The sequence below is a fragment of the Schistocerca cancellata genome, chromosome 8, assembly GCF_023864275.1.
Source record: "Schistocerca cancellata isolate TAMUIC-IGC-003103 chromosome 8, iqSchCanc2.1, whole genome shotgun sequence".
Taxonomy (NCBI): Eukaryota; Metazoa; Arthropoda; class Insecta; order Orthoptera; family Acrididae; genus Schistocerca; species Schistocerca cancellata.
Genome location: NC_064633.1, coordinates 419,306,689 through 419,328,130, shown reverse-complemented (window position 1 = coordinate 419,328,130; position 21,442 = coordinate 419,306,689). Strand labels below are relative to the sequence as shown.

The following is a 21,442-nucleotide window of genomic DNA, read 5'->3' as shown; positions in this document are numbered from 1 at the left end:
ACCATCACTTTCTCCACAACATATTGTTTACAGAGCAAGCTAATTTCTACAAGATCAGAGGTAAATTAACAGAATCACAGATACTGGTCAGACATTCAGCCTAACTGGATGGATCCATCAAAGGGAGTTGGTTCATTAAAAGTGATAGTTTTGCACAGAATATCATTAGGACCTTCTTCATTCAGGGTACACTGACAGCAGCCCACTGTCTGCAGTTGTTAGACTAAGATGTGCTGCCATCATTGCTGTCTGATCATGGCACATTTCCAACTTCTCTTCAACACAATGGTGCTTGTCCTCTTTTTGAGCTGACTGTTCAGCATAACTAGGTATTCAGTTTCCCCAGAGATGGATATATTGTAGCGTCTGTCAAGTAGCCACCACATTCCCCAGATTTAAGTCCATTAGATTTCTATCTGTGGGGACTTGGGAAGGCAACTGTGTATGCAGCGAAGATCAGAAATCTTAATGCCTCAGGGAGTCAATTATTGATGCTTTTCTCACACAGGGTGTATAAGCCACAAGGAAAAAAAATTCCCAGATTTTTCCTGGATTTCCCGGTTAAAAATACACTTTTTCCCAGGTGAAAACATGGGCATTCCGTGTTAAGTGACAGTATATTTTCTCTTATCAATCTTTTTTTTTTTGAATGGTTATGGTTTTATACATGGGCTTAGAATTTCCCAGCACTTTAGAAAACGAAACTCAGGGAAAAAGACATGTTTTGGAAATATCTTTGATATGTAGCAAAATGTACACTGCGTATTTTCGTATTACAAAAGTGTACATTGGAATTCCACCGAACACCGCATGTTACTTGCCGAATCATTGAAATCGAGATAGCGATGTGCATTTGTAAGCCAGCCATAGCTCATGTCACGTGATCTCGTCAGCCGATGGCAGGGGATATTCAGAGCATAGGACATGTGATGTAGTCAGCCAACAGCAAAATCACTGTTAAGTAGCACAAACAGGGAAAGTTAATAGTTGAAATTAATATACATAGTGTTGCTACAATAAAAGCAAAGCTTTCACATATAATATTGGTCTCTAAGGTTAATAAGCTGCAAGAGAAATTAAGCTTTTGTATATAATGTTGATCTTTTTTGCATGTGTTATACTTAAAATATATCACACAAATGCGCCAGTAAAATTTTTAATAATTACATAAATGTCTGATCTTCAGGGTTCGAAATTCTTCTAAATGGCTCATCATCAAAGAGTTGATTTTTAAATGAGAGTCAAACGCTCTGAGATTTAATAAATTCATGGTACATTCTCACATATAGTTCAACTTATGTAAAAGGATATTTATCTTGAAAGTAACGCTTTTCAAACCACCATTCACAATATTTTCCCACGACCTGTTAGAAATAGGTTCGTTTTAGCAGTTTCCAGAGAGCGCAGGTAACAGGCAACACCACGCTTGCGCAAGTATCATGATGTAGAAAGCCTGTATGTACGTACATGTAAAATATTAAAAGATCATACATTATGTCATAAAAGAAACAAGATATCAGAGGATACTCCAAGAGCTTCGGAATTTTCTGAACCATACTAAAATGTGCACATATAAAGTGCATACTTAAGTGCACATTCGTATGTCCAGGTTCCCAATGAAGTAGATCTCGACCTGATATTAAGCTTTTCAGTGTGGTTTTCAGGATGTAAATTTTCTTTGAGCACCAGTACTGTATTATATCATGTTTGGTTCTTTATTATGGCAAAATGTCATATGAGCTAGAAGATGAAAATGTGCACTTGAAATGCAGCGAACAGTTGAAACTAGTCAGTACTATGGAATCAAACATTTAGTTTCAAATACATTGACTGCCTCTGCGGAACAAATTTCTTCAGTAGACAGAGATATCACGCATTCAAAAATCAACTTATGATTCATTCAGAAATCAACTTAAAACGTGTTCAAAAATGTTCAAAAACCAACAGGGATGCATTTCAAAATCATATGAATAATCAATAGACAAACATGCACTGGATGCTAGGCACTTTGTGAAACAAGTTCTTTTCCTCAAGAACATGAATTTGGCAGCCCCTTTTCCCGTTAGCATCTAGCTGCTTGCTGCGACTGCTTGCACAGCCAACAGCCACATTCCTATAGCCAGAAGCAGGAGAATCTACAACTCAAACACGACTCAACTGCGCATGCGCATGAGCCCGCTTGTAACTCTAAAAACGAATCTAATGTAAACAGCTGTTATGAAGCATTGCGTAGTCTTCCTAAAGCCTTTGACATATTTTGCTGTTGGCAGACGCTTGCATGAGCACTGTGTGTCATTGTTGTATATGGCGCATTTGTTTTGCAATTTAAGGTATTTTCGTTTTTTCTCTCATTTATGTTTTATTGTTGAAGTATTAGTTTGCAGTAGTGGGATACAGTAATATCCTTTGTTAGAGTATCGGTTCTTACCAGTCAAAATCACAAAAATTTAACTGAAAACTAAAACAATGAAAAATTCCCAGAATTCTAAAAAATTCCTGGGTTTTTCCCGGTTTTCTCCCAGATGAAAAAATTCCAGGGTTTTTCCCGGACCTCCCGGTTGCCCCAGGGCATACACATCCTGCTCACACTTCAGCAAATGTGGTGATTAAAATCAATGGTGAATGGGTGGAGCAAATAACAACCACTTTTTAACGTCCTAGACAACACATCAAATATATTCTGCAGCCTTTATGTGTTATCGCCTTCATTTGCCTTGTTTGCACAAAATACAACATAAAATGAGCATCAGAAAAGCTGTGCTCAAATGGAAGACTCCAATTTTTCTTTGTGTAATTCTCTATCTGTTAGATGTGGAACATGACTCCCTTTCCAATTGAAAATTATGAGTTTCATTCAAGATGGCAGCTTCTAAAATGGTAATCATGTTTGTACTTTAGCCACATAGGTTTACCATAGCCATATAGATTTTCCACCACTCCCATCTTAAACCATTGGACATTAAATTTATGTTTATCCACCTGTTCTTTGTTTTAGAATGCTGATGCACACCTATAGACCACCTTGCAGGTTAATGGCACTCTACATTACAGGCATCACATAACTAATGAGGAAGTATTGAATAGGATTGGGGAGAAGAGAAGTTTGTGGCACAACTTGACCAGAAGAAGGGATCGGTTGGTAGGACATGTTCTGAGGCATCAAGGGATCACCAATTTAGTATTGGAGGGCAGCGTGGAGGGTAAAAATCGTAGGGGGAGACCAAGAGATGAATACACTAAGCAGATTCAGAAGGATGTAGGTTGCAGTAAGTACTGGGAGATGAAGAAGCTTGCACAGGATAGAGTAGCATGGAGAGCTGCATCAAACCAGTCTCAGGACTGAAGACCACAACAACAACAACATTACAGGCAGACTCAGTCTAATGAGATAATGTCAAACAATGGAAAAACCAGGATGGAATTTAACAATATAATGAGAAGGATAGTTGCTACTCACCATATAGTGGAGGTTCTGATTTGCAGAAAGGCAAAAAAGGTTGTCACACAATTAGCTTTCAGCCAACAAGGCCTTTGTCAAAATTAGACAACATACACACACTCACACAACTGCAACTCACACACACAGGACCACAATCTCTGGCTGGTGGAACCAGACTGTGAGCAGCAGGGCATTATGGGAGAGGCGACTGGGCGGGGTTAAGGAGGATGCTGGGGTGGGGAGGGATAGCAAGATAGGGGAGGGGTACAGTAAAGTGTTGCTGGGAGCGTGCAGGGACGAAGTGGAGAGTGGGGCAGTTAGGTGCAATCAGGAGGTTAGGCAGAGGGTGGGGCAGAGAGAAGAGAGTTGCAGAAGAGGAGAGAAGTAAAAAGACTGGGTGTGTTGGTGGAATAGAGGGCTGTGTAGTGCTGGAATGGGAACAGGGAAGGGGCTAGATGGATAAGGACAATGACTAATGAAGGTTGAGACCAGGAGGGTTACAGGAACGCAAGATATATTGCAAGGAATTGCAAGGAGAGTCAACCCCCCCCCCCCCCCCCCCCCCCCCTGCACAGTTCAGAAAAGCTGACGATTTAAATATTTATGAAATACAACTTTTATGTATCACTGAACTTGCTGATCTGTGGGTAGGACACTAAGTGTCTAGAGTCTAGAGTAGTGCAGTGAACGTGGAATGTGATGCAAGTATCCATGATGAGCTGTATTGAATATTGGTTTTTGTAATTTACTTCTTTAAGCTACAGAAAGTGTTTTGGATGATGTTAAGTGAAAGAATTTGACATACAGTAAAAATCTGCCTCATTCTATTATTTCACAGTGCATATATTCAGCCAACAACCCATTTTTTCATAGAAGTGAGATCATCAAATAAGACAACCTGCCAAAGAAAAATTCTACATCAATGAGAATAAAAGTTAAGTAACTTCTATTGTTTTTTAACAGCAACCCATTATCATGCAAATGGGCGCAATGCTGGTAAATACCTATATTTGGAAACATTTGTTGGTTGTTTAATACCTGAAGCCAACAGTGCAAGAAAGGAGGCTTATTAAAGGGGGGTGCCAGGTGAGGCAGGCTGAAACAGCAAGAGGGTAGGAGAAGCAGCAGCAAATGTGCAGTGATTCTTGCATGCTCATTTGTGCTATTATAAAAAATATTTTTATGCAAATAGGGCAAAACCGTATTTCCTGCTCTGTCGATTTTTGACGGCAATATCAAAAGAAAACTTTGATGATATCGTTTGGGTCAACAAAACATGGGTAAATGCAAGCTAGTCACTGAGTACAGGCTGGACAGATGATTCAGTAACTGGCACCATGTCATAACGCACTGGAAAAGGTAGCAGGCACATTGTTCTCAATGGAGACAAATCAGCTGGGTTTGTGAAAAACTGTATGCTGTTGTTTTAGATGGAAAAACAGATGATTAGTATGAACAATGAATGGAGACATAGTTTTCAACAGTGGTTTAAGGGCTCACTTTTTACAGACTTGAGGAAACTTTCAATGGTAGTTACGGACAACACCCCATATTGATCAAATATTCTTGATAAGACACCTATGGTGGCTTCCAGAAAATAAGACATTATAAACTGGTGACAGCAAAAAGACATTTCCAAACCAGATGACTGTAGAAAGTGTGAATTACTGGGTCTCAAGGCTGAGAATAAATCACCTTATGGCCATATGGTCCTAAGACTGCCACCATGTCACAGCCACTTCAGTTCCACTGAACTCATATGGGTGTTAAAGGTTATGTGGCAAGCAACAACAAAAAATTGCATTGTCAGAAGTGGAAAGATTGACAAAAAATGCTATAAACTGAACTTTATTGTCAGATTGGCATAATGTTGCAAGATACACGAAGGTTAAATATGGGAGTATGGGAGAATGAATGTGTAGTGGAAAATAACATTGAAAAACTTGTTACTTCATTAAATTCTGACAGCATTTCTGTGGCCACACAGATGATTGTGAAGGTATAAGTGGCATTTAACAGTACAGTGTTACCTAACATTCAGTTACGTTCACTCCTTACAGTTTCCTCCTGTGAATTAGACAATTTGTTATTTTGTTACTGAACGTTCATCTTGTAGTTGTTAATCACCTACAGTTTGTAGTTATGGTATCTCATGCAGCGCCATCTGTACAGCAGCAGTGACACCTACTGTGCCCTCCCCAATACCTACAAAGATGTTGGCAACAGTCGGTAAGTACACTATTTGTTCCTTATCTGGTGCACGTGAATGTCACAATCACATGAGAATGACATGTTGTGTATGATCTGGAAGCTCTGCTCCCCACCACAGCTATCTGTCAATCACAAAGTAATTTCAAACAGAGTATAATAGCAGATGGCTTTATACAAACAAAATTTCAATATTCTGTCACTTCACTCATTTAAATACGCTTATAGCATGATGCCTGAAAATTTATGCCAAACTGGGACTCCTGGTCTGGATTTCCTGCTTATCATGAGTCTTTACCATTGGTCTATCTGAGCACACCTATGGTTTTGAACACTACTACCAAAGCTTATGCCATATGTCGTATGGGAACATTATCATTGTAGGGAATTGGTTTGGTGGAGGACCATGGCTTACTCTGCATGACATATTCGTTACATTGCAGGTTTCGTAGTTAAATAGTTAGTTACACATGCCATAGATCAAATGAACAATTCTTTTATTGAAATGATACTTAATGAGCCAGTTCACAGGTTTACTGTTAACTTTACTGGACCTATTATTTTTAGTCCTCCTCATGTAACTTCACTTAAAAATTAGGCATTTTTTTACACAGGCTATAAGTTTTTAAAGAAAAAAAATCATCATTGGAACAGAAGGTGTTGTCCATTGTCTAAGAGAAATGACTTTAGGTTAGATTCAAAACTTTCTTTTTTACCTGTCAGACATTTTATGTTATTGGAAAAATTATCAAAATTTGTCATTGTTGCATACTGAACTCCATTCTGAGCCATTGACAGATTTAATAATGTGCAATTAGGTCATTTTTTTCCTCTAATGTAGTAAGTATGGACATCACTATTCTTCTCAAGCTATGATGGATTATTTATGACAAATTTCATCAGCAAATATATGAACTGTGATGGCCCAGTTGAAAATTACCTAACTCTTAGAACAGTTGCCTGAGTGATGGCCATGGGCTGAACACCATATAGTGTTTCTACTGCTCACTTTCGTGAAATCAATATTTCTTTTTTAAAGTGGTGAATTACATGAGAAAATTATACCATAAAACATTATTGAGTGGCTATTGCAAAGATATAAGAGGGCTGATTTGTTTGCTTATAAGACCAACAGTTATATGAAAAGCAAAAGTAGCTGAATTTCATTGTTTGAGCAATTCAAGTTTTCATCAATATGAACTACCACAAATCTGGAGCACTGTACACTGTTTACTGACTCCTATTCATGCGCTACATCAATTGTCAGTATGACTGTTTGTTGTATAGAACTGAGTATAGTATTTTCTCAATATTAAGGGAGCCCAGTTACCAAGAACCACTTAATAATTGTTTGAGAAACACCATTAACAATATTATCTTCTGTTGTGCTCTCTCTAATGGCATGTACTATAACATTGGTAACGTCTGCAAAAAATAGCAATTCTGCCTGTTGAATATTAAGTGGAAGGTCATTCACACAACTGAACCTTGTGGGAGTCCCTTCATGCTTTCTCATCAGTAACTAAAATTTTCTTTCCTTTCAACATGGTTTGAATTATTCAGCATAATTTTTTGAATTCTGTTCGTAAAGTATGATTCAAACCTGTAGTGTGTAAAACCATCAATTCCATTTGTAAAATTTGGTGAGAGAATTATACATAGCTTGCTCAGTTTTGCAACCCTTCTGGATATGCTAAGTAAATTGTTTCTACTTAAATGTGAAACTACTCAAGTAAATTACTTTTTCAAATACTTTGGAAAGAAGAAATCAGTAAGGAAATTGGATGATAATTATTTAAGTCTTTCTTTCCATCTTTCTTATGAAGAGTTTTAGTAACTACAAATTTTATTCTGTCTGTAAAAGTTCTCTGTGCCTGCAGTGACCCATGTAAGATTCCACACCGGCAAACCAGTTGCACAGCTGTATGGTGTGCTACAGAAGCTGCAAGATGCCAGCACCGGTCGAGGCCCCCACTCCCGGATGTGCACTACCTCTCTGTAGTGCACTCTACTAGCTGTCCGATGGTTTATAGAGTTGAGTTCAGGCAGCCTCACTCTGTCATATATTTACTTTCAACTGATGTGTCTTAGACTAGTAAGGCAGCCATTCTATGGCAAGTGTTTTTCTGTACCAATATTCTTGAAGTATTACATTGTTGTGTTCATTATTATCTGTATGTTCTTGCAATCAGAACACAATGGCAATGAGTAGAGTCACTTTTCATGTGTTTTGTTGTGGAGTTGCTTTTCAAATTGGGTTGTGACATTTTTCTTGTTGTGACATGGAAGCTCTGCTTCAAATGTTGGTGCAACAGGAGACAGAAATTCTTACAGTCATGTGACAGGCTGTGCCGACATTGTTCTCTCCACTTTCATCTCCGGCTATGTTTCCTTGTCCATTCCAGCTATCTGACGAGGCGGCAGAAGACTGGGATGTGTACGAACACTGCTTATGGCAACATTTCCATGTCTTCTACGTGATGGATGTGGAGGTATGCTGGGCACTGTTTTTGTCATGGATTTCTCACACCTTGTACCATGTGTTGTGGCAGTTGGCCCCACTATAGAAACCTGTTTCATTGACTTTGGACAATTTGTGCTCATTGTTGTCTTCCTATTACCACCACTGCACACACATTGTGGCTGCTAGTGTTGAATTCTACCAATGCAAGAAACAGCCCCATAATCCGTGTTGAGTAAAATGTGCCTTGCACCTGCAGAGAATATTCCCTGACCACAAGTCATTGATTTCCATGTCTCCCAAAAAACAAAGGGCAAAGTCTTGGTATTGTAGCCAACTTGTGGCTTTATTTGATGCACATTCTGAATTCTGCAAGGTTACTAGTGTAAAATGCACCACAAAATTTTTTGAACTGTTGACCGGGGGAGAGACAATTCCCTTGACAAAGCTCGAGCACTGGCTACAGAATTTGAGGCATGTGCTGCAAGGTTCACTATAACTACAGCAACTTCTTCAACAAATGCCATGGGAATGGGCTGCCTCCCTCTTCCTGCTGCACCTCCTAATTTATCTGCTTCTTCAAATTCCTTGATCATATTCTTTAGCCCATTTATAGACATGGGGGCTCTTTGAGGCTGTTTCTGTTAGCGATATTCCCACAATGCAGCACTGCTACTGCTGCCATACTCATAACAATTTTATCAGCAGTGTACAGTCTTTTTCCTCAATAGCCATTGTTTTTCGTACAGAAAACCTCAACCTTCTTAACATTTTACACCAACAGTCACTTTAAAAAAAAATTACTCACACAGCCAAGCAACAGACAGCACACTGATGTCAAAACAAGAAACGTTTTACATTCTGACTGCTTACAGTGTCTTCTTTTCACCTGGTGGCAGAAAGTGGAACAATTTTTTTAAAGCATACCCCATGAGCGCACCAATTAATGAACATATCTCCCATGTTTCAACATTCTGCTCATCTACCTTGTTTTTCAGCCCCCTAATGTTCTGATACCCAGATATGACAGAAGCCATGTGTGTGAGCTGTGCTTGTGTGAATGTGTGTTTTCTACTAGTGACAAAGGATGCAGTGCAAAAGCTGAACATTTCTACCACTCTTTTCCATTGTGCTTGTCTGTGATTCAAGACCTCCCCTGTGAGATGAGCAGCAGACATATGTTCTGTACTGTTGAGACTCTAGGCTTTAGTAAGGCATGGCAATTACAGCCAAACTGCCAAGTCATGACAGACTTCATTTCGAGTTGTAAAGAACTACTAATCAGTATTTCAGCAGTTGCACAACTTGGACAAATTGAAAATATATGTTTGAAAAACTCAATCCCATCATAATGATCCTAACTTTACCAACAAATTAAGAAAAAGGGCTCTGGCATCAATGAGATGATATATGTTGATATATGTTGTATATGAGATGATATATGTTGTATCTATTCAAATCACTTTTTTTGAAACTCACTACCTGTTGGGACTGGCCGAACAACCAGTATAAACACTGTGTGGGTGTTGCCAGATAACTGGGAAAAAAAAAAACAAATTTTTTTGTGATAACAAGAGCAGCATAACAGAGAAATGGTTCAACATGTTGTCCTATAGATGGCAGGCCCCTGATAAATCTCAAGCTGGATCACTCAGTGTCAAGCGGTATTAAACATTATTATTTGGAACTTATGTTAGTTGGCTTGATGCCAATGGTCTTACCACTATTGAACACTGCCTTTCCCAATGCCCTTCAGACTCTAAACCCACAACCTCATTCCTCACACAACTCGATTCTAACCCACAATTACTTCTCCTCTGAAGGTAGGGTATACAAACAAATCTGTGGCATGGGCATGGGCACCCACATTGCACTCTCCTGTGCCAACCTGTTTATGGGTCATCTAGAGGAAACCTTCCTTGCTTCTCAAAATGCCAAACCCCTTTCTGGTTCAGGTTCAATGATGACATTTTCATGATCTGGACTCAGGACCAAGACATCCCATCTTCATTCCGTCATAGTCTCAACACCTTCTCTCCCATCTCCTCAAACAACTGAGCCATCTTTCTGGATGTTGACCTCCTTATCTCTGATAGCTCCATCTGCCACACTTCTGTCCACATTAAACCCAATAACAACCATCAGAGTCTGCATTTAGACAGCTGTCACCCCTTTCAAACTAAAAAAATCTCTCCCATATAGCCCAGCCACATGGGGATGGTGTTTCTGCAGTGACATGAACTCCCTTGCCCAGTACACTGAGGGTCGCATCGAGGCCTTCACAGACAGGCACTATCTCCCGACTTAGTCCGCAAATAGATCTCCTGTGTCATTTCCCCCTCATACTCCCAATATTCCCACAACCCCTAAGAACGAAAGGAGTACCCCTAAATCACCCAATACCAGCAGGGACTGGAACAACTGAACCACCTCCTTTCCCAGTGCTTTTGTTACCTATTGTCAGGCCCTGAAAAGAGGGACATCCAACCCACGATCCTTTGCAACCCTCCTAAACTGGTGTTCCATGGCCCACCCAACCTCCAGAACACTCCCAATCTCAACCTCTTGCCACAAGGATCAAGTCCCTGTCAAAGACCCTGGTCCAAGATCTGGCAAATCCACCCACTCAGCATTTCCTATTCCAGTCCTGTCAAGTTTCTCATATCCCATCAGGGGCCTGGCCCCCAGAGAAAGCACCCATGTCATGTACCAGCTCTCCTGCAATCATTACACAGCTTTTTTTAATATTTGTATGACTATCAACCAGCTATCCACCAGGATGAATGGCCACTGCCAAACTGTGGTCAAGAGCAAAGTAGACCACCCTGTGACACAACTTGCAGATGTGTATAACATACTTGATTTCAGTGGCTGCTCCACTACCCAAGCCATGTGGATCCTCCTCTCCACCACCAGCTTTTCTGAACTGCACAGATGGCAATTATCCTTACAACACATTCTGCGCCACCATAATTATCCTGTACTCAATCTACAGCAACATGCGTATCCACACCCTCCAACCAACAGTTTGCACCTCGTCTGTCCTATCACCTCCTCTCCATTCTCATCTCCCACACTCTTTGCTTGATGCCCTCTACCAATTCACCAGCCCGCCCATCTTTCCCTGCTCCTCTACTTTTTCATTTCGTTTTCCCCACTTCCCTGCCCCACAATCTTCTGACGCAGTGTCTGTTTGCATTCTAATCCCTTAATCCCTACACACTCCACCAGACAGAACTCCTCTCTCCCCCACCTGTACACTACTATTCCTTCCCCTTCCCTGCCCCCTCCAGATTGCTGCTTCCATCCCACATGATAGTTTCATTATAGCCTGAACTGCTGGAGTTGGCAGTCGTGTGTGCATGAAGTATGCATTTCAACTGCGCCTGCCTGCAACTTAATGTATCGTCCTTATGGTCAGTAGCAATCTACCTTTCCCTGCATTTTTGATATTCATTAACAAAAATAATGGATCTATTCTGGCAGACACAAAAATATCACTAACAAACATGTATTCAACAATATTATTGTCTTTGTTCTCAGTTAAACTGCCGAAGAACTTTTAAAACTATTAGAAGTAATACATCCCATTCAAAATCTTCTAAACATTGTAACACTGCAGAAGTTATTTGTGCTATCTTAGACAAAAAGTTGAGATCTAATTACAATTAATCACAAAACATGGCTGTACTAAAAATAAGACAAAATGCAAATGAGGTATTTCAGCCAGAAATAAGTTGCATGATATTCTATACACTGGTTGACTTAGTTAAAGTATGAGTTCATTCACCACTTCAGTGATCTCTTCAACTCCTACCTTATAAAGCACTCAAAAGTAAATGTTTCTTATTTATCTACACAAATAGTAGCAGTTTCCATATAAATGATCTGTGCCATAGAGTGCATCCCAGTTAAAACGATGTACCAACATTTTGGCCAATATTGCAAGTAACTTTCATCAGGGTATGTAACACTACTGGGACAAAGGATATTAAATGTACTGTCTTCACTCCTCCACCTATAAATTCTTTTACTTACAATGACAAAGAAGCCAACTTTTAAGAAAGCCAATTAGTAATGTAAACAGAAGGGGCATGGAGCGTACTGGTACATCTACATCTACATTTCTACATTTATACTCCACAAGCCACCCAACGGTGTGTGGCGGAGGGCACTTTACGTGCCACTGTCATTATCTCCCTTTCCTGTTCCAGTCGCGTATGGTTCGCGGGAAGAACGACTGTCTGAAAGCCTCTGTGCGCGCTCTAATCTCTCTAATTTTACATTCGTGATCTCCTCGGGAGGTATAAGTAGGGGGAAGCAATATATTCGATACCTCATCCAGAAACGCACCCTCTCGAAACCTGGCGAGCAAGCTACACCGCGATGCAGAGCGCCTCTCTTGCAGAGTCTGCCACTTGAGTTTGTTAAACATCTCTGTAACGCTATCACGGTTACCAAATAACCCTGTGACGAAACGCGCCGCTCTTCTTTGGATCTTCTCTATCTCCTCCGTCAACCCGATCTGGTACGGATCCCACACTGATGAGCTATACTCAAGCATAGGTCGAACGAGTGTTTTGTAAGCCACCTCCTTTGTTGATGGACTACATTTTCTAAGGACTCTCCCAATGAATCTCAACCTGGTACCCGCCTTACCAACAATTAATTTTATATGATCATTCCACTTCAAATCGTTCCGCACGCATACTCCCAGATATTTTACAGAAGTAACTGCTACCAGTGTTTGTTCCGCTATCATATAATCATACAATAAAGGATCCTTCTTTCTATGTATTCGCAATACATTACATTTGTCTATGTTAAGGGTCAGTTGCCACTCCCTGCACCAAGTGCCTATTCGCTGCAGATCTTCCTGCATTTCGCTACAATTTTCTAATGCTGCAACTTCTCTGTATACTACAGCATCATCCGCGGAAAGCCGCATGGCATGGTTTGGAACATGTACTGTTTTCGAACATTATGAAGTACCTCGAAGAAAACTATTTATTGACATGTAGTCAGCACGGATTAAAAAAATACTGTTCTTGCGAAACACAACTATCCCTTCATACTAATGAAGTAATGAGTGCTATTGACAGGGAACGTCAAATTGATTATATATTTTTAGATTTCCAGAAGGCTTTCGACACCAATCCTTGCAAGCATCTTCTAACTAAACTGCGTGCCTATGGAATATTGCCTCAGCTGTGTGACTGGATTTGATTTCCCGTCAGAAAGATCACACTTCATAGTAATAGATGGAAATTCATCGAGTAAAACAGAAATAATATCCAGCGTTCCCCAACGAAGTGTTATAGACCTTGTATTGTTCCTGATCTATATTAACAACAGAGGAGACAATCTCAGTCTTAGATTGTTTGCAGATGATGCTGTTATTTACTATTTTGTAAAGTCATCACATGACCAAAACGAAATGCAAAATGATTATTCATTGGCAGAACAGTTAGAAGGTGCAACAGGTTTACTAAAGTGACTGCTTACAACACGCTTATCCGCCCTATTCTGGAGTATTGCTGTGCGGTGTGGGATCCGCATCAGATGGGGCTGACGGATGACATCGAAAAAGTACAAAGAAGGGCAGCTTGTTTTGTGTTATTGCGAAGTAGGGAAGATAGTGCCACAGGCATGATAAGTGAACTGGAGTGGCTATCATTGAAATAAAGGCGTTTTTCATTGCAACGGGATCTTCTAATGAAATTTCAATTACCAATTTTCTCCTCCAATTGTGAAAACATTCTGTTGGCACCCACATACATAGGGAGAAATGATCATCATGATACAATAAGAGAGATAAGGGCTCACACAGAAAAATTTAAGTGCTCATTTTTCCAGCGCACCGTTCAAGAGTGGAGCGGTAAAGCGACAGCTTGAAGGTGGTTCACTGAACCCTCTGCCAGCAAGAGTGGAGCAGTAAAGCGACAGCTTGAAGGTGGTTCATTCAACCCTCTGCCAGGTACTTTATACTGAATAGCAGAGTAATCACATAGATGTAGATGCAAATATTTTGATGCGCTGCTAAATCATACATTAGCAATTCTGAAGGAATTTTCCTCATTGTGTTTGTGCAAAGGAAAAATCCCTGCTACACACACAACAAAACACATGTGGATCAGATTTGGAGGAGCACAATAAACAGAGACATGCTTTAGAGTATTCCTCCCTAAATTTCTGAACAATTCTTGGTTTCTTAACAGTGCCACTAGTCCCAGTACTGTCACCACATACATTTTGCTACACCAGAAATTGTTTCATTGTTTATTTCAAAACCTTTTGAACATGTCACATCAGATGCATACACATTATTCATTAAACAGAGCTCGACTCCAATTTGTCGTCACAAAAAATCAAAGACACCTGCATGGGCGCTTGCCAGGAAGAGTCATCAAGTGACTTGCAAAGAGAACAACTGCGCAAAATATACTACTTCATACCTGGTTATATGTTAAAATGAGTGAAGTCATATACCATACATGGAATTTGCTGTAATCAACATTTTAGAGGGGCAGAAAAGAACACATGTAGCAACTGTCCACTAAAATTGTGAAAAGAAATATTGCTGTGAATTCAAGTGGTAAAGAATGATACTCTCTTGTGCACCCTTTTGAGTGCTTTATACACTTACACTTATAAATCAACAAAAAATTGAAAAAATCATAATTTTTGCCATCAAACAATGGAAAATTAAGGATGGAATGTAACGATATGTCAATTAAGTATAGAATGTAACAATATGTCTGGGTCAGGCTCCAACTGCCAGAGACTGTGGTCATGTGCATGTGAGTTGCGTGTGTGTGTGTGTGTGTGTGTGTGTTGTCTATTTGCGACAAAGGTCTTATTGACTGAAAACTCACTTTCCGACAGTCTTTTGGTTGTGCTTATCAGTGACTCAGCTTCTCCTTTAAATGTAGAGCAGCAACTATCCTTTTCATAAGTTTTGCCATATCATTTGTAAAGTCATAATTATTGGAGGAAATTCATAATTATTATGATTGACTTGTAATAGCAGGCATCTCTAAATGTGCATAAATAAAATTCATCATCTGACTGGATGTCAGTGGTAGAGAACAATGGAGCTGATGTTCTTTATTGATTTAATTTAAGATGGAATTTTTATTGGCTAATACATGTGAATCAGCATTGAACTGCTTTTATGAAGTGGTGCTTCTCCCATGATGTCAAGCAAAGAAACCTCAAAATGTATATGTTTACCATATTCATTATAATGGTCAGCCACGGGGGATTTATGATGTTGTTGAAGGCATATGTAATCTTTGTTTCTTTTAATAGTGTTCCAATACATCATCCCACCTTTCTAAAATAAAACTACTCTGCACTCACAGTTTACCTCACACTTATGGCATGTACAGCACATCAAAGACACCTTTGTTGGACTCTAATAGGTCTCTAATTTTGTTGTCACCCCAACAGAAGATTTTAATGTCCACTTGGTGACAAATTTTACAAACACTGTCAATGTATGGTAGAAAAATAGTGTGTGGTTGTTCCATATCTTCAACTCTCTCAGTTTTGTTCTTTGTGGAGAAGATTAAGTTGATGCTTTCTTCTCTTTGTCCATTAGGTCAGAGGATGGTCTGCGGCTTTGGTTGCTCCAGAGTTGCATTCTCAGAGAGTGCTTTGCAAGAGGGTACTGTGTGTGATTCTGTTTCAGAGTATGCTCTAAAACATGACAGTCAGGACCTTAGTGCCCTTTTAACCACATGTGCCATCTGGATTTCCCTTCTTGACACCAGTTTCTCAGAACTCCACAGCTGAGAACTGGCTTCTCAAAAGTTGCTTGTTTCTTGCCAGAAGAAGAAGCCACACATTATATGTGTTTTCTCCTGCCATAACTTGATGAGTAGATTTTTGATCAATCCTTCTTACATTATGGCCTAAATAAACATTAATTTCTGTGGTAAAAACATTTCTTTTCAGTAACTATCCCTTTTCATTGCTCCTTTTTATTTTTCTGTATTTTTTATTTTCCAACCTGTCTATTTTTTCCCCTCTGCCCCTCACATGTCTACCATGTACAATGCCTGTAGCTTTCCACACTAATTGACTCATTCATGGTTTTTGTTCATTAATCTCTATCTTCATTATTATCTTATCATTCACCTTTTAAATTCTTAGGTTTTCAAGGCTTGTCAAGTATTGGCACCAAAAACAAGTCTCTCCTTCTCATCCCAAAGAATATGTCTCCCCTGACCTGGGATCTTGGGCACATTTCAGTAACTCTTTCCATTTCCTCAACCTTACAAGTCCTTTCCATTCATCCCTTTTCCTTTGTCCTAAACTCTTCGGCCAGAAGAAGCCATACGTTTTATTTCTTTTCTCCTGCTGCAGCTTGATAAGTAGATTAAAAAAATCTACTTTCATCTTTCATCTTACATTATCAAACACTCATATTAAGTTTTTCTTTGTGTTATGTAAAAAACAGGCCTGGCTCATGGTTTCCATATTAGGGAAGGTTACAACATGCACTGACTGGAAATATGGCACCACTACTCTCTAAACAGTTTTCAGACTGTATTTCTTTCCCCATTCATAATCAAATACCAAATAACACCACTAGCTAACCCCAAGAAAAGATCTACATATAGTGTGTTTAGACATTGATACCACATATACTGACACAGCTCATACTGAAAATAATGCGTTTTTAAGAGATCTTAATTGTGATATTGTGATTTATTGTGATTTGTTATCTGCACTGCTTGCTTAATGTTTTTTGTCTTTTTAATTACGAATTTGAGATGTTTAACATTTTTCATGCATGTCCAACCTGTGGCATCACATGACAAAATAGAGATGTTTTATGATGTCACAGGTCTTGTGCTATGACTGACTGACAGAAGCAACCAGAGCATCTCCTACATTGTTTCATATGTTTGCGAAGCTAACGAGGTATATTTGTAGGTTTTTATATTTAGGCTTTGTATTACATATGCAGTAAAGGATTTTTTTTCACAGTACATCGTTTTTAGTATGGTAGTTCTAAATTGTCAGGAATTGTGATGTAAGTAGCTAAACAGGTTACTGTACAGGTATACTTCTTCATTGTAATTATCTGGATTTGCAGTTTTTGTACTTCACTGATGTTCAGGTTGGGTCTGGGTGCATGAAGTTCCTTCACTTTCATCCTAAGCTTATATTCGAAACCTTTCACTAATAAATTTCAAACTGAATTCATACTGTGCTGTTTTCAGACTGATGGCATGCTACAGTTGTTGTTGTTGTGGTCTTCAGTCCTGAGACTGGTTTCATGCAGCTCTCCATGCTACTCTATCCTGTGCAAGCTTCTTCATCTCCCAGTATCTATTGCAACCTACATCCTTCTGAATCTGCTTAGTGTATTCATCTCTTGGTCTCCCTCTACGATTTTTACCCTCCACACTGCCCTCCAATACTAAATTGGTGATCCCTTGATGCCTCAGAACATGTCCTACCAACCGATCCCTTCTTCTGGTCAAGTTGTGCCACAAACTTCTCTTCTCCCCAATCCTATTCAATTCTTCCTCATTAGTTATGTGATCTACACATCTAATCTTCGGCATTCTTCTGTAGCACCACATTTCAAAAGCTTCTATTCTCTTCTTGTCCAAACTATTTATCGTCCTTGTTTCACTTCCATACATGGCTACACTCCATACAAATACTTTCAGAAACGACTTACTGACACTTAAATCTATACTCGATGTTAACAAATTTCTCTTCTTCAGAAACGCTTTCCTTGCCATTGCCAGTCTACATTTTATATCCTCTCTACTTCGGCCATCATCAGTTATTTTGCTCCCCAAATAGCAAAACTCCTTTACTACTTTAAGTGTCTCATTTCCTAATCTAATTCCCTCAGCATCACTCGACTTAATTCGACTACATTCCATTATCCTCGTTTTGCTTTTGTTGATGTTCATCTTATATCCTCCTTTCAAGATACTATCCATTCCATTCAACTGCTCTTCCAAGTTCTTTGCTGTCTCTGACAGAATTAAAATGTCATCGGTGAACCTCAAAGTTTTTATTTCTTCTGCATGGATTTTAATACCTACTCCGAATTTTTCTTTTGTTTCCTTCACTGCTTGCTCAATATACAGATTGTAAGGAAATAAAACTCACAAGAATTCAGGCACAATGCACTCACAAAAGAAACTTGCCAATAATGCACTACATCACACAAACCCCATCAGCAAGCAAGGAAATTCTCAGCAGCTAAAGACAATGGGGCACGTCTTGCCAACTTTCCTCTAATCATTCGTGTCACTCTCATTAGGTGTTGCCACTTATGTTATGGTATTCTAGTATACTATAACAAGACATTTAAAAATTTAGAATGCCTCTCCAACAGCTGATAGATTTGTCAATACCTTCCAAAACAATACTGTTATATACTGATTAATGACACATCAAAGCATAATAAAGATATACAGAGACAGGGATTCGATAGTGAAGGTTCAGCCACTTGTGATTCCCTTTCATTGTAAGAAAATCATGTGGAAGTTGGTAGAACATTCTTAGGCCGAAAAAATGGACCCTTTGGGAGGCCCTGAAGACCTGTACTCCACAGAAACCAAGCCTGCAAAACACTGCTACATCCAAAAAACCAACAGAAGCGATCCAAATTAGGTGCAGCCTTAAAGCTAGTTACTGTCTGTTCAAAAAATATGACTCAATATCAACAGTTACAAAAATGTTGACTGTCAGTATTTAAATCCATGCCCAAGTATTCAAAATGCTGATAACATTCTGTAATTCACTATCACAAATATATTTAAATATATATTTTTTGTCAGCTCTGCCTCAGAGTCCTTAACTAAGAGCCATGCATGGTCATATATGATATTATCAGCAAGCTATCTGCATACTCATGACACCAATGGAATATATATAAGTCTAGTGGAAATGACAGCATCATCTACAGAGGACTGGACTTCTGCACACCAGGTCCATAATAGGTTCTTGGACCAAAAGCACAACAAACCTGACAAAATGTTGGGGCATATTTTGGAACAAAATATTATTATTATTAAAATTTACTTAAGTCAGAATCTTCCTCTGCAAAGTGAACATTTTATTAACCACAATACTACACCATCATTGTAAAAAAACACACACACAATGGCCTCAGTCTTAAATGACTGCTTAAAAAAAAATTTAGAGTACAGTTTAGTTTTCTTACCCAAACTGAGACCTGCGAAATTGAAGTTGAAGTCATCATCAGTACTGGGAATGTGGTCCGCTTGCAGCTGTAATTTACACCCTGCGCAAGCACCATTTTTATGGCAAAATTCAATAAGTTTCCTCCAACATTGATCATGTTGAAGTACATCAGAATTCCCGATAACAATTAGCAGAGCTTTTGGACGAGTCACAGCCACATTGAATCTCTGTAATTAAACAGTTTCTTATTAGTACCTATCTTTTATTGCCATCATAATCATTTGTTCATACAAATTCAATGTGCTATGCACAATACCTGCTAGAGGAAATTACAAATAATTTTTGGATATCACTTTTTTGTCTTACGCATCAGTAAATATTATAATGAAGCTCTCATTAAACATGGCCATTATATAGTGTTGAAAAATAAAAACAGTAACAGTTTATACTAAATCTGATTAAAAACGAGTCACATGATTAAAAAAATAAACTGTTGGAGTAACATTTCTATCACTTTAACTGAATTTTACACCAGTGCTTGGCAGAACTTGATAATATTAGACAGGAAAACATTTCCTAATGTTCTGCAAAATTATATGTATTTGGTCATGAACTGGCTCTTTCTATTATTTTTTCAACTGATTTTTGTCAACTTACTAGGTATAGCTCTGCCCTTTTGTACATTACATTAGTCGTATTCAACAGATCCACAGAAAGTGGTTTCTGGATGTGGAAAAGAAGTTAAGGATGTGCATTTAATTTAATTGCAGTATAGTGAAATTACATTACATTGCTATATTACAGTGTTAATTCTAACTACGCATTAACCAAAAACATAAAACTGAAGAGTTTTTATGAAGCTATTCTTCGACAGAATAGAATGAGATGCCCAAAAGTGCTGAAATTCAATCTTACACTCCACTACATTATCTAAGTGACATTTAATGTGCTCTCCTAGGTTGTCTGATATTTGTGTAACCATGCACCTGATTCACTTCTGCAATAATGCTAACACCTTGATATCTTTGTAGAGTTGTTTTTGGTCCTAGTGTTACACTCTACATCTACATCTATGTTCTGCAACCCACTGTGAAATGCAGGGCAGAGAGTACGTCCCATAGTACCTGTTATCATGGCTTTTTCCCATTCCATTCACATATGGACTGCACAAAGATTGATTGCTTAAATGCCTCTGTGCATCCTGCAATTAGTTTAATCTTGTCATCGCAATCTTATGGGAAAGATATAGAGGAGTCAGTAATATATTCCATGATACATCACTGAAAGTGTGTCTGCTTAGCTGGGTGGTAACATGTTTGCCTACCATGCAGCAGGCCCGGGTTCAATTCCTGGCCAGGTTGGGGAGTTTACCTGCTCGTGGACTGGGTATTGCGTCGTCATCATCCTTCATCATCATCACTGGCATGCTAGTTGCAGACTTGTAACTCGGCGGCCTAACTTCCCAGAATTGAGCCTCCCGGTCAACAATGCCACATGATCATTTCACTTTCTTACAAAATTTAAAGTGGTTTTAGAAACTTTGTAAGTAGTTTTCACAGGTTTTCATACTTTGCATTATTCTTTGTGAAAAGAGAAATTACATAAAGACAAAGAAGAGTAATGAATATATGCACTGTGAAGTAGTTTTCAAAATATCAAGTTTTTTGATGAGGTCTCTGCATTATGTTCTTGAATTAACATGAGATATAATTCTTTCAGCATGCTTCTATGTTCTGAAAATTTATCCCTGTATCTTGAATTTACTCGGTAAAAGTTTTCATAACTCATTAGTGAATAGAAATATGTAGAATAAACTAGTTTCTTCATTTTTAAGTTGCCTTCAGCAGTAATCATGCACACCGCAAACATAAATGAACCAAGATGCTTTATTAATTCTAGGCAGTGGGTTTTCCAACTGAGGTTGTGATCTATCTGTAGTCCAAAAAATATCACATTTTCCACTTCTTGTATTTCATTGCTTGAGAAACAAAGATTTATTCAGTGTTCTAAATCAACCAGTTACTCATGGCAACACAAACACAGCAACTCACCTAAGAACTCCAGGGAAAGAAAAACCTCCATAGCAACACAGATATTATTATACATAAAGTAAAAAACAAAACGGTAATTTATACAACCTTCGATAGTCT

At 38.8% G+C, this 21,442-nt stretch overlaps 1 protein-coding gene across 1 annotated transcript in view; it reads right to left on the bottom strand.

Moving 5' to 3' along the window:
* The window catches only part of LOC126094447 (putative helicase MOV-10), a 354,346-nt gene that overhangs the window by 12,097 nt on the left and 320,807 nt on the right, over positions 1-21,442 (bottom strand). The window contains exon 19 of the mRNA XM_049908819.1: positions 19,312-19,519. Coding sequence (XP_049764776.1) covers positions 19,312-19,519 — 208 coding nt within the window. The remainder of the gene's footprint in view (positions 1-19,311; positions 19,520-21,442) is intronic.